At 38.9% G+C, this 14,225-nt stretch overlaps 1 protein-coding gene across 3 annotated transcripts in view; it reads left to right on the top strand.

Moving 5' to 3' along the window:
- LOC103029500 (testis-expressed protein 2) overlaps window positions 1-14,225 on the top strand; it is a 72,223-nt gene that overhangs the window by 24,467 nt on the left and 33,531 nt on the right. For all 3 annotated transcript variants that reach the window (XM_022675588.2, XM_022675586.2, XM_022675585.2), the window contains 2 exons: window positions 5,069-6,638; window positions 12,359-12,559. In XM_022675588.2, coding sequence (XP_022531309.2) covers window positions 5,094-6,638; window positions 12,359-12,559 — 1,746 coding nt within the window. In that variant the 5' untranslated portion in view covers window positions 5,069-5,093. The remainder of the gene's footprint in view (window positions 1-5,068; window positions 6,639-12,358; window positions 12,560-14,225) is intronic.

The following is a 14,225-nucleotide window of genomic DNA, read 5'->3' as shown; positions in this document are numbered from 1 at the left end:
AGGGAACCCATTTGACCTGTGCACTATAAATCGCTAAAATAGGGCCCTATGCGTTGTAGGATAACTCGATAATTTAGTAAGGCCTATGCAGTATGTAATCCCTGTCAGATTAGCAGTTCCTAGTCTATCCTGTCAACCTATTTCCATATATCCAACAATACAGGCTGCAGCAGTTTATCCCCGCTAGTGCTGGGCGGTATGGCCAAAAATGTATATCACTGTATTTTTCAAGATTCTGATGGTTTCATGGTATATCACGGTATTTTTATTATTATTTTTTTATGATTCTTATTTTTTGCATGACTGGGCTTTAATATAGGTTTGTAAGTTACTGTACTGTTTGAAGTACATAGACTATAAAGGCTAAACACTAAGGCTTTATATTAAGGCTTTGATTAGTACTGGGTTTACTTTGTCCCACAAAATTAAACAATATATGAAGAAATCAGACTGCATTTTTTGAAAAACAGCTGAAGAATTTAAACAATAGACCTTAAAAAAAAGATACGCTAACAACTTTATCTCAACTTCCTTTACAAAATATTTAAAATATTTTAATAGTTCCATAAATACTATAAATGGACCTAAAATACTCAATGTTTAAGTATTCAAAGAGATATTTCTCAAAAGCTCTATTGCACGTAAGTAAGACACACGTTTAATATTTAAAAAAATTACTATATATTAAGTCATTAGAGGCATTACAGTGTTAAAAACACTGATACAGTAGAAACAGCAGCAGAAGGTGTTCTGATTTCTCTGCAGGACGGAGCTACACCAGCGTTTGACTCCACACGGCTGCGTGTGCTTCTCTGAAGGTTCTGTTGTGCACGGTGCTCCGCAGCGCCTCCTAGCGGTATGGTGGTATGAGAGAAACACATACCGGTTCTAGTTTCCCGCGCAGTATACGGAATGAACCAGTATACCGTACAGCTCTACTGTCTGTTTAACTGAAGAGTATAAAATACTCCTAAATAAGCAAATACCAGGAATTATAGAAAGCGAACGCAATTGACATGTGCACTATATATCGCTAAAATAGGGCCCTATGTATTGTATGATAAATTGATAATTTAAAAAGGTCTATGTAATAAGTAAATGTTGTCAAATTACCAATTTCTAGTCTATCCTGTCAACACATTTCTATATATCCCCCAATTCAGGCTGTAGCAGTTTATCCCGCCCATGCCACCAGTGTGACAGCTGAACTGTTAAATGAGCCGCAATACTTGTTTGGTCTCTTTCTGCTTTTATTTGTGGTACTTTGACGTTAACTGTGTTTAGCAACTGAGCTACCTGTAGGTCCCTTGATGACATTTTAGGATTGTTGGAGAATTCTTCACACATCTCTCAGTCTAATAACCACACATCAGGAAAATGTGTCTCATCATGCCCATTATAAACACAATAAACAGTTCTTTCACTTCAGAATTTTTTTAGTAAATTTACAGAATATGTTATCAACTATATTGAGCAACAGATGCAGGTAATTTCAGTTTTATTCCTGGTAATCTTAAACTCATCATACAGCTGTAAAGTGGTTGTTATTGGAGGCTGGAGCTGCTGCTGTTTACTTTTTCAGACGCTTGCTGTTCTGGAACTTCGCCTTGGTTACGGTTAGTGTCTGTAATTGGATGAAGGAGTCTGAGTGTCCTGCCAGGCCTTTACCTTAACACAACCTCAGGTCTGTCCCAGCGTGACTTCTGGTGATGAGTTTGACCCCAGGCTCTTAGTCTGTAGTCTGCTCATCATTCTTAGCCTACATCACTTTTTAGAGCAACCAGTTAATTCTACTTCTTCTTCTTCTCCTTCTCCTTCTCCTTCTCCTTCTTCTTCTTCTTCTTCTCCTTCTTCTTCTTCTTCTTCTCCTTCTTCTCCTTCTTCTCCTTCTTCTTCTCCTTCTTCTTCTTCTCCTTCTTTGACTACATTTTCTTCTTCTTCTTCTCACCCTCCTCCTTTGACTACATTTTCTTCTTCTCCTTCTCATCCTCCTTCATTGACTACATTTTCTTCTTCTCCTTCTCATCCTCCTCCTTTGACTACATTTTCTTCTTCTCCTTCTCACCCTTCTCTTTGACTACATTTTCTTCTTCTCCTTCTCATCCTCCTTCATTGACTACATTTTCTTCTTCTCCTTCTCATCCTCCTCCTTTGACTACATTTTCTTCTTCTCCTTCTCATCCTCCTTCTTTGACTACATTTTCTTCTCCTTCTCTTTCTCCTTTGTCTTCTTCAAATTCTTCTTCTTTATCTTTATCTGTCTTCATATTCTCAGTTTTCAATAAAACTGAGAATGACTTGATGGACAAAAGTTCCATACAATCAGCAGAATTATTAGAATTGAATTATTCTTTGCCAGTGAAACTATTTTTGCCAAAAGTTGAAGGACTGTTAAAGATTTCATATTTTCTACAGTAACTCATAACGTGATCAGGATGTATCATCAGATATTAAGTAAACATGCTGAGTTTAAGCACTGTCAGCTCTTGTCAGCAGAGCTTCAGCCAGTATTTTCATCACGGTAATCTTTGTGGGTTTTAGCCTCTGAATCTGCCCACCGTCATTCCCCCAGGCCCATCTCCACACAACTCCAGGTTGCCAGGTATAGAACACAACAGCATGCAAACAGTGTGCTGCAGCCGTGGAAACAAGGAAGCTGGCTATTTTTCTGCTGAACAGGTAATCACTGAGCTTTAGTAAGGTTTGCAAACTATAGCTGGGTAAGACTCGTCATCACTTACCACTGTGTGCCAATCTGGCGACCCGTAAGAGCTTTGTGTTTAAGGAAGTGAGGCAGAAAACTCTTTCCAATGTTTGGAAATTAGCCATTTCACACACTTGTTCTCATGCATTACTGATTGTGAAGTTAAAAAATATGAATAGTCGTATGACGTTTTATAATAATTTTACTAATTTTGTTTGAAGGACACTTTGAATATTTATCCAATTAAATTTGATTGTTGAATGGAAATCTGACTTATGTTAAGTCTTAGAATTTGCCTCTCATTTTTCATCAAAACCATCAGCCTTTAATGTCTATTAATAGAGACATTCTAGCGTCATCTTTACCACTGTGAGTTTTACCCAAGTGTAGAACAGAAAGATCTGGAACCGCACGGCCTGTGTTCTACATTAGAACGCTTATGGTTTATAGGGGTTGCTCTGAGCAGTTGGCATTAATGAAGTTTGAAGTGTGTGGGATTTGCAGGCGTGGGAAGATGATTTGAAGGTCGAGTTATCAACCATCACTGTGGAAATTGCAGCTTGTGACTCAAAGAATATGAAAAACACCCTCATAAACAAGTGTTTCACTCAGAGTCACAGCCCTACACAGCTAAAGACTGCATTTCCCTGAGAAAAGTCAGAGTCTCTTCATCTCAGGATGGATTTCAGTGTAATGTGATCTCCATGGTGCCATCCAGCACAGTCTGAATCAATAAACTGATGCTGGTTTATTATTAGCTTTTGGGAGAAATCAGTAGGAGGAGGCTGTGTATGTGTGTCAGAAGCTCTGAAAAGATTATTAGAATCTTTGGATCATGTGGTGTCTTATCAAAAAGTGGATTTGGATATAATTCACTGTAGAGTAATGGCTGTACTGTTTAATATACTGCATATTATTGCTGTTGGGATAAGTTCGCATGGATTTAGTTTGCTATTTTTTTTACTTTTTTATGTAATAATCATACAAGGAATTGATCAGTAGAAATGATTCAGCCTATCTCCAAAGGACAGAATCGTAGATGGCAATTTTTTGGTAATACATCTCCCGTTTGTTTTGCGATTAAAATTCCCCCAACACATGCCTCGTCTGATATATGTGAAATCAGCCACCACCTCTTTTCAAACTGCCAATGCATCACTGGGTAGCCAGCGTACTCAGGGGAAAGTGCACCTGTGCTGACCATGGGAGTCACTTACCACTGTGTGCCAATCTGACAACCCGCATGAGCTTTGTGTCTCAAGTGGGGCAAAAAACTCTCTTTGGAAATTGGGACTCCTGTAGCCATTTTACACACTTGTTCTCATTTATTACTGCTTGTAAAGTTTAAAAAATATGAATAGTCATGTGACTTTTTATTATAGTTTTACTCATTTTGTTTAAAGGACAGTTTAAATGCTTATTCAATTAAATGTGAGTGATTATGGGAGAGAGCTCCGTCTACCCACCCCTCAGAAGCCAAAGCTAATGGTGCTCTCTCAGACTCTGGCTGCTGATGGCAAGCATCATGATCAGGGATTCAAACTGGCGATCCCCAGATCATAGCGACAGTGCATTAAGGAGTTCATTTTGGAAATCCACTCGGCCCGAAAGTCTCAATCAGAACCCAGAATATAATAAATAAAGCTAAAGTGTTGTTTGTGTTAAAATGCAGCAACAGTAGTAAGAAAACAGAAAGAAAGCAACTATAAAAGTGTTTTTAAATCTACAGTCACAAAAACGTTTAAGTGAAACCTAGGTGGATATCTGCAGTAAGATCAGTACCAAGTCAAATGTATATCTGTGGCATTTAAGTTCTTTGTCATAAAGCCTAATGCAAACAAAAAGATTATTTTAACTAGATGAGTTATTCAGCTGAGTGTGTGAAGAAGAACCAGGACTTACCTTTAACTGTAAACATGCTTTACAAAGATAATGAAAAATAATTTTAGCTGCTTATAAGTAGAATAATCTGTTTTCCTATTAATCTTCATATCATGTTTGTGGTTAATTTGATCCCCTTTAACATTTACTGTCTTTAAAAATAGAAAGTAAACATAAAAATAACATTCTAATATATTTAATGCCTTATGTTCTGATCCTAGGCTGTTTTAGATGCATATCAATATGAGTAAGTATCAATATAGTCATTTAAGAACCACTGCATAAACTCTGCATAAAACTGTTTTTAATCATTTTCCAACGTATCATTTTCTGGAGGTTTGAATTGCTAGGGTCAGATTGACCCAATTATAAAGGCTGTTGCCAAATGTAGATAAACAATAAGACATCTTTATGTATCTTTGGTCTTTTTGACATATCAGTTTCATCGTGAGTTAATTTTTTGTCCTTTTGTTCTCTCTCTAGGCTCTGAGACAACCGGAGCAGCGTAATGACTAGCAAGCAGGGCGGCCATGTTGACCGACCTTCGCTCTCGGCCGTCAGGCCATCTTCCACCTCTAAACTGCAAGTGCAGCGCTCGCAGTCCCGAGACACCATCACCATCCATTTCTCTGCATTGGGCAAGGAGGATGACGACGAGGAAGAAGAGCTATATGGAGCAAGTGGAGCAGGGGGTGCAGGCACCTCAGACTCCTCCACTGAAGAAGTTGCAAGCAGTCAAGCAATTGTGACAGCCTTGGAAGCAAGCGAAGACCTTGATCTTGGGGGAGAACCTGAGACAAAACCTATTAACGATGTCCCTGTACTTCCTGTTGAGACCAGTGGACTTTCAAGCACATCTGGTCAACAGAACACTAATATTCAGGATCATAATTCTAGCACTACTGCTTCAGCCTTTTCAGGAGCTACGAGGGGGGCTGGACCTTCATCAGGTTCCACGGAATCGTCCCCTTCCAAATCTGTATCCCTTCCCTCAATGGACAAGGCCTTTCTCAACCTCATGAAGTCCCTCTCTACAGATGTGGAGCCTCGGGAAGGAGTCCCAGCACCTTCTTCCATGCGCCACCGGCAGATAGTCAAGAGCCTGGTAAAGTCTTTGTCCACAGATACTGCCCAGGATCCTGCAGGATCCAGTCGCCCATCAGATTCCCGCTTAAGTTTGCACCTGTTCAAACAGTTCACCCAACCCCGGACTGCCACCACTGTGGGGGACTCTAAAACTGCCCCATCCTCTCCGTTAACCTCACCCGAGAACCGGCCCTTCTCTTTTAAGGTGTCGGAGGTTGAGGCACGTTTGGAAGATACCAAACGACGCTTTTCGGAAGTCATATCCGATCCATTGCAGTTGATCAGCAAGTTCATCGGAGATGAGGCTTCTAATATCTACAGGCCCAAGCCTCTTTCATCGAGTGCCTCAGAGTCGGCAAGCCTTTCGGCCCTTAACGGTTACCCTGAAAACAACAACAACTACAGCATCAAGGAGGAAGAAGGCGATCTAGAAGGTGAATGCACAACCCCAGGGGCAACTGAGCAGGCCTCAGCTGCTGAAAGCAAGACTATCAAACCTTCTCCGTCGTCTTTGGGACTGAACGTGTGCTCGATGTCCGCTCTCGCCAAGCAAGAGGACGAAGAGTTCTGTGAGCTTTATAGTGAAGAATTTGACTTTTCCATGGACACGGAGGTGGAGGTTGATCACACAGATGTGGACACTAAGACTGGAAGCAGTGTTTGCGTGCCTGCGAGTCAGAGCGTCATCACTTCTGTTGAAGATGAGATGGACTTGGAAGCCACACCTAGTATTCCACACAAGACTTTGTTTGCTCTGACTGTCCTTATCTATGGATACTTCATATTACCTTTGCCCACTTACCTTGGCGGATTGCTGCTGGGTGTCGCCCTCGGGTTCATGCTAGCCATTGGTGTGGTGTGGCTAACGGGCCCAAAACGTGCAAGAATTGCACCTAGACATGTGAGGCAGCAGAGGGCGCTGTGTAACGTTGAACCTCTGGATATCAAAGAGCCAGGAATGTTCAAGGTAAGCTTTATTGCATATATGCAATGCATTCATTTCTTTAAAGTCATTTAGATTACTCTTACTCACAATGATCTGACAATGATCTGTAAATTTCTGTGTGAAACTGAAATGAAGTCTCCAGAGTTCCTTGTGTTTGATGTCCTTCATAAATCCACACTGCAGAGTTTGCTAAATGTTTCCTCTCAAATTATTGATGCATTGTTTCCATTTAGAGTTATTTTGCGTACCATTATGGCGAAATGTGACCATGTGTGTTGTGGGTGCATGTTGAGCAGGAAGCTGAGAAGGAGTGGGTGCTACGTTAGGCTAGCAATAATGATATCTCAGAAAAAAAACATCTAAAGTATGAGCAACTTTTAAATGAGAATCCTAAAGTTAAATACGAATTTTGTATTTTTCGCGCTATAAAAAATAATGTCTGTTTTCTGGTCTATTCTCATACATAAAACGTACCGTATTATAAGGCGTATTATGCAACACCAGAAAGGAGCAGGGGTGTCGCCATGTTTTTCTTCTAATTTATCAGGTCTTGCCACCAAATTAGTCAAATGAGTGCTGGATGTTAATCTTCACAGATTTTTCTCCTAAATAGAACGTTTTTTTTTTTTTTTTTAAATACAGTAAGCTTACATTTCCAGATTTCCACTAAGGCTGAGTGCAGCAGCAATAGCAGCTAACCACTAGCACTAGCCACGGTTAGCGCTAGTAAATTCTGCCCGACAGTACTACAGTGTTCCGGTAAGCCAGGGCAATATTCGCTAGCGGTTCATCCAGCGTAGCTTATTTTAACACAGTAAACGCGCAGACTACAGTCCGATATACTCGTCTCTAAACGATGAAAAAGCTAGTGCTTAGCATGGTTAGCGGCTAATGCTAATACTGCTCCAGCCTCGGTGCTGGAGAACTAAACTGAAACTGTATAACTCTGTATAACTCTGTGCTTTAGTGGAGAGGCTTTACTGCTCCTTACAACCTGACTGGTAAAATTCATACATAAGGTGCACTAGATCATAAGGCTCGCTGATGATTTTTGGGAAAATTAAAGGATTTTAAGAGTGAAAATTGTGGTAAATACAAATTCTGCTTATCGTTTCACAAAATTGAACAAACAAAGCACTTCAAAAGGGGTGAGTTTATTATATAGGAGCACACAATCTTTCATTTTAGACCCACAAGTGTTGTACTGGAAAAAGAGACAGAAGAAAAACATTTACTTTGTGTCACTGATGACTCGATGTTGGTGATTAAAATTTAAATGCTGCATCTCTTTCGCTGATTTTTAAATGCTCTAAAAGATGTTCATTTTACTCTACTGAAGTTCTTAATGAGGTGGAAATTTTCTGATAGACCTGACAAAATCCTGAGCCAGGTACCTGAACTGGGGACAGCCCTACTCGGTTTAAATACCTGTCCATTCATAGTGTTTCCTTGGTGAATCATAATCACACTTGTCCACAGTATGTTGACCTACTGCCAATTTTTAAACTCTCCATCAAAGATAAGTCTGTACTCGTGACAGGAAAAGGCTCCGTGTAATTCTGATTAGCTAAAACGAGGTCATTCTCCACTTCTGCACCAGGGTGGGAAGGATCAAAGTTAAGCCTGTTGAGCAAAATGTTTATCAAAGTGATGGCTTCACGATATATAACGGTATTTTCATTATTTTATTTTATTTGTAATTTTTGGTATGACTGTGCTTTAATATAGGCTTGTGACTTACTGTACTGTAAGGAGTACATATAATATAAAACAGTAAGGCCTTAAATTAGGCTTTGACTACTATTGGTTTTACTTTGTCCTACAAAAATACACAATATACGAAGAAATCAGACTTCATTAGCAGAAAAACCTGCATACCGGTTTTAATTTCCCCTCCCAGAACTACTTAAGAGCATCATTTACATCCTTAAAAAATATGTAGCCAATATTATTCATTTTTAAAAAATATATGCACTTATATATGCAAGATTGCTAATAGATTTAATACTACACCCTTCTCAAAATCAGGAGAAGGGTCCATGCAGACACACGGGGGCAGAAGCCATTTTAAAAAGCTTTGATTGGTTAAAACCGCTGTCAGTCAGATAAGAGTCCTGTACTGAAAAACAGACTAATGCTTTTAAATGAGTTGCTGTTTTTTTATTTTAGTTAATTTATAAAATAAATTCTTACACTTACAATAACTATAATATATATTTCCTGCTTAAAAATTATGTAATTATTTATATGCCTTTATTGTCACCCCTGAACACCACTGATATATATATATATATATATCTGTTGTTTGGCTGATGTGCTGCTGTGTTTTATTGCTGCTGCTGTTATCATTGTTGTTCTGGTTTTTGTTTTTCGTTTTCTGAGTTTCTCTTTCCCAGAATGGGCTCTGCTGGTAGGCCTGAGATGAAGCACATGTTGCCCTCAATTCATCATGGCATGGCCTCAGGCTGGGCACACAATGGCTTATTTCCCCCCCACTTTCCCTCAAATGAATCTTTCCATTACTGAGAGAGCAAATATGATTGTGCTAGTCCAGATAATGTTGATCTAGTTACGATGCTGGGTCAAAAAGGGTGCTCCTTTAAGAAAGCAAAAAATATTTTACAAATAGTTTATAAAGCTTGTGTGTATTTTATTTTGAACCTAGAGTACAATGTAAACCTCAAATATATGATTTATTATTTATTGAACTCCAATAAATAAAGTCTGAAATATGGAAAACTGAACATTTTGTAACATTTCTGCACTATTTTGAGTTTGTGGTAGCTGTATGCTCTCAAACAGTATTTTTGTGTTGAATCAACTAGAAATATAAGTATCATTGTCTGGCACCACCTATTTGAATACTGGGACTGTCCTCCAGTCGTTGAAACTCACCATCTGAGTGTAGTCATTCTCCCCAAGCTAATTTGGAGAAACCTGCTGGCCATATACATGTGCATCTCAAATTATTAGAATATCATTTAACATTTACGTTATTTCAGTAATTCAGTTAGAAATGTGAAACTCATATATTATATAGATGTATTAAACACACACAGTGATCTATTTTAAGCATTTATTTATTTTATTGTTGATTATTATGGCTTACAGCCAATAAAAACCCAAAAGTCAGTATCTTAGAAAATTTGAATATTATATAAGACCAATTGGTACTTTTGGCAGTGTGCCAAGTCCTGCTGAAAAATGAAATTCGCATCTTCATAAAAGTTCTCAGCAGAGGGAAGAGGGAACTTTTCAATGATATATTTTTTTTGCAATAATATAAGATGCACCTTATAATGTTTAGCTGTCTGGCCCGGATGTTGAAGGCTATAAAAAAATCTTTATTAAATAGAAATTTCTAACTTATTTTATTGCTTATTTTTTCTATACTGTCAGCATTTGACATATATCTAACATACGTTTGTTAAGAAGTAAAACTTTAGAAAAAATAAAAATACATTTTGTGTAAATTTTTAAACAGTAATATAACAATGTTTGTTCAAACTAAACTAATTTAATGTAATTTTCTATGAATATTTCAAATCAGTATTTTACTTATTAAAAAAAAAATACATACTAATGAGTTTTATTCATCTGAAAATTTTAAAAAAAATTGAAATAGAACTATAGTGCAAAGCAGTTGATGTAAAAAAAATAATAATAAAATAAAATAAAAAATAAATAAAAAGTTGTAAGTTTAAATAACGCAAGTTTTCAATAAACTTTACTTGAAATGTTTAAGGCAGCTTATCTCAGCCATGCTTACAGTTTACTGAAGATCAAGATTAAGAGCCTTGGTTGGACCTAAAGGCTCAGAGTGCTGGTTCATAGGGGTAGAACCGGTATCAGTATCAGGCTGAAATTAGCAGAAAGGCTGGATGAGATATCAGAGAGGAAAAAAAGGAATGAAAGTGATCTTCTCGCAATTCTGCTTGTATTCTATCCATCGTGGAAATCATAGGGCCGTATTACTGCCAGTGGTGCCTGTCTCTGTTATCTCATTTGAAGAGCAGTGAAGTACGTATGCTGACTCACTGTCTTTTTATATAAATACAGAAAAATGTGGAGGAACCAGTGTGGGCACATTTCCTGAGGTCATGTTTCTGGAGTTCAAGGCCAGTGCTAAAGTCTCTGCAGGAAAATTATAACTATATATATATAGTATATGCAATCATAGATATCACGTAGGTGTGTATGTTTGCTCAGACACACACCCTTAAAGACCTTTCATGCTCTGGTGGAATCACGTAATTGCAGTGACTCAGGCCCATCAGGATGACAGTACAGTTCATATGGCCACTGTAAACAAAGCAGAGCTAAAGATGCAGCTTTCTGAGCACCAAATGAAAGAGCCGAGTCATGGCAGAGTGCTGGAATAACAGGTTTTTACACCTGCACAAGAGCTGGCAATGTGTGTCTCTGGTTATGCAGGTTCATGGTGGTGTCTAAAATATCAACATTAGGTTGGTGTAGGTTCTGTGTGAAGTAACAGATTAGTGTCAGCGTCTAAAATATGGGACAGTACTGGAGGGAAGCAGATAGTTCTGGACAGTAAGGGGGCTTTTTAGAGGAGGGCATTATGATGATCATATTGTGGGCAATTATGATTATGAATATCATATTGTGAGCAGAACCTCATGGCAGTCAGTGGCAATCAATGTACTGTGCTTTTTGCACTACAAAGCCCAAACTGGATGGGATTAGTTTCTCAGGGGGACGTCTGTAAAAAAATATTTCACTCTTCTACTCAGTGATAAAAGTCTTGCAACCAGACTGCAATTAAAAAACAGGAGAACCAGTGAGGTTTTTTTTGGCCTTCTTGGTCACATGACCTCCTGTTCAGTAGCTCCTCCATTTCCACTCACTTTTGTGTTTACGTGGATGTCAGTGAAAACGCTCCAACATGCCCAGTAGACAAATAGCTATTTTATGAAGCGCGAGGTGACGAAACTTAGGGATTTTAGTCTAACTAAGGACTAAGGCTCTGCCACTACGATCAGGAGATCACTGGTTCGAATCCTGTTCATGTAGCTTGCCATGATCTACCGGAGCCCCAAGAGAGCACAATTGGCATTGCTCTCTCTGTGTGGGTAGATGGCGCTCTCTCCCCACATCACTCCAAAGAGTGATGTCGCTCAGCACTGTGATGTCGCTCGTCTGTGGGCAGCTGAATGGGTGGGACAATTTTTGTCACCCTTAATTGGGGGGGGGGGGCCTAATTAAATTAAATTAAATTAAAGTTTAAATTAAGTCTTACAAGCTCTTATATTGAACAAGATGCACAAGTAACCTACCTCTTATTTTAGTTAAGGAAAGGTGTAAAATATGAAAACCACTGCCACATAAGAGTTCTTTACTGCGTTCTGTTTCTTACAAAACATCAAGCTTATCTTCTGAGATTCCCTCTGGCAGCTTCTAAATGAAAAGATGTACAGTTTCTCTTATCCCTTTTTTAAAAACCACAATAAAACAGTCATTCAATAAATCAAATTAATTCTATTTACCTCCCAGCACTATTTTAATCCCTCGAGCACCACCCAAGCCCTTTATAGACCATTGAAGACATTTACAGACATTGTAGAAAGCCTTTATTAGTAGCTCCAGGGAGGCATGGACTATAACATTCCACATCAACATTGTTTTCTGTTGACTAATAATAGGTGTGTAGCTGTGTGCATGCCTATGAAATGTGAATATGACTCAGTGTATGCTCAGTTTTTTTCTTGTTGTTCCTGCAGGGTTGGATGAATGAGATTTATAGCTACGACCCTGAAACCTACCACGCCACCCTGACCCACTCAGTGTTTGTGCGCTTGGACGGCTCCACACTGAGAATCTCCAAACCTAATAAAAATATCACCCGGCGAGCGAGTTACAACGAGCCAAAACCAGATGTCATCTACATTAGTCAGAAGATCTACGACCTCACAGACTGCAAGGTGTGTGTGTGTGTGTGTGTGTTTTGGGTAGATCTCACATTGTTCCAACACTCAGTGCCTCCTGTGTTTCTCTGTATTCTGTATTGACCTCCTTTTACATTCAATGGCCAGGACCCCAGAGGACCATCACAGAGCAGGTATTATTTAGGGCGTGGTTCATTCTCAAAACAGCAGTGACACTGACATGGTGGTTGTGTGTTAGTGTTGTTAGTGTTGGTCTGGTGCAGATAAATCAGATATAGCAGTGCTGCTAGAGTTTTTAAACACTAGACTGAGAATATCCTGTGACCACTGATTAACATCATTTTGAGTCCTATCTTAAACCCATCACAGGGTGCATTGCGATGCTCATTGCTATCTTCACCTCAGCAACAGTCTATTTTCATGCTTTGCCCCTCCGTCATCTAAAAAGCAAAGACGATTGTGAATATACCTACGTCAGTTGGTCTAGTGGTCTTAAAATGAGGTGATAAACATTCTGGTAAATGTCTGATGTATTGCTATCTTGGCAATAAAAAAACACAAAAATAAAAAAACTTGTCCTATTGCTTCCACTGGGAAGCCAAAGTGCAGCCAGACATACAACTTAAACATGAAAATTTTTCCTCTTCTGCTGAGAGCTACTCTGACTGCTCAGCCGCTGTTTTTTTTTTCTTCCCATGAGAGAGGTTCAAGCTTGATGATAAATATTGTCACATTTTAATCTCACGAGATCTCGTCACACCTCTACTGATTGGTTTATTTCACGATACGCCTATGTTTAATTAAGAGATTTAGTACATGTCTTTTGCAGGTTTTGAGCCACACAAGGTACTTTTCCCGTCGTTATGATAACAAATACACACTGACATGCCCTAAATCACAGCTGATGGCTTACGTATAGATCGCTAAAATAGGGCCCAAACTGTCCACCGACAGATCAGACAGGGCTTCACTCTCACACAGTGTTTAAAAAACCTCCAGCAGCACTGCTGTGTCTGATCTGCTCATACCAACAAACCTAACACACCACACTGTCACTGCAGCACTGAGAATGACTCTGTGGTGCTCTCCCCTGTGGGCTTCTGATCATTGAAGAATAAAGTGTAAGAAAGATAATCATAAGGTATCCATAGAAACAAATACAGGACTACAGTATGTAATTTATAAAACCACTCCTGTATGTAGTTCTTCTGTATGATCAGTGATGCTAAACAAAGGATAATGGATTTAGGAGCAGGAAACAGGTCATAATATCATGCTTGAGCTGTGCATATACTAGCCATAACATTTAAAACACTGACAAGTTAAGTAAATGAAGCAATAATATACAAAAGGGAGTGCTATAAAGTGTAATATTGGCAGTGCTGTGCTGCGGTCGCAGGCCCTGTGCCAAAGGTCAGGACAGCAGTGCCAATGTTACGAGTTATTGCACAAACCTTCAGTGTATTATTGTGATTATACCACATATCCATTATTACTGTGTATTGAAAGATTTTGAGTTAAAGAAGACAAGAAAATATGATCTGTTTGGTTATAAAAAATAGTTCCGTTACTGCTCTGTTTGTAGCTGCGCTGTTTGGCTTGTAAGCGCTGCATCATTGCTAGGTTACCTGTATGTGGAGGAGTAATATATGCAGAGCTTCAGTTATAGTGCATTACCGGCAGATAATGGCACTCATAAAAT

The sequence above is a fragment of the Astyanax mexicanus genome, chromosome 5, assembly GCF_023375975.1.
Source record: "Astyanax mexicanus isolate ESR-SI-001 chromosome 5, AstMex3_surface, whole genome shotgun sequence".
Taxonomy (NCBI): domain Eukaryota; kingdom Metazoa; phylum Chordata; class Actinopteri; order Characiformes; family Acestrorhamphidae; genus Astyanax; species Astyanax mexicanus.
Note: the sequence above shows the minus strand (reverse complement) of the source record. Positions and strands in the feature narration are given on the sequence as shown.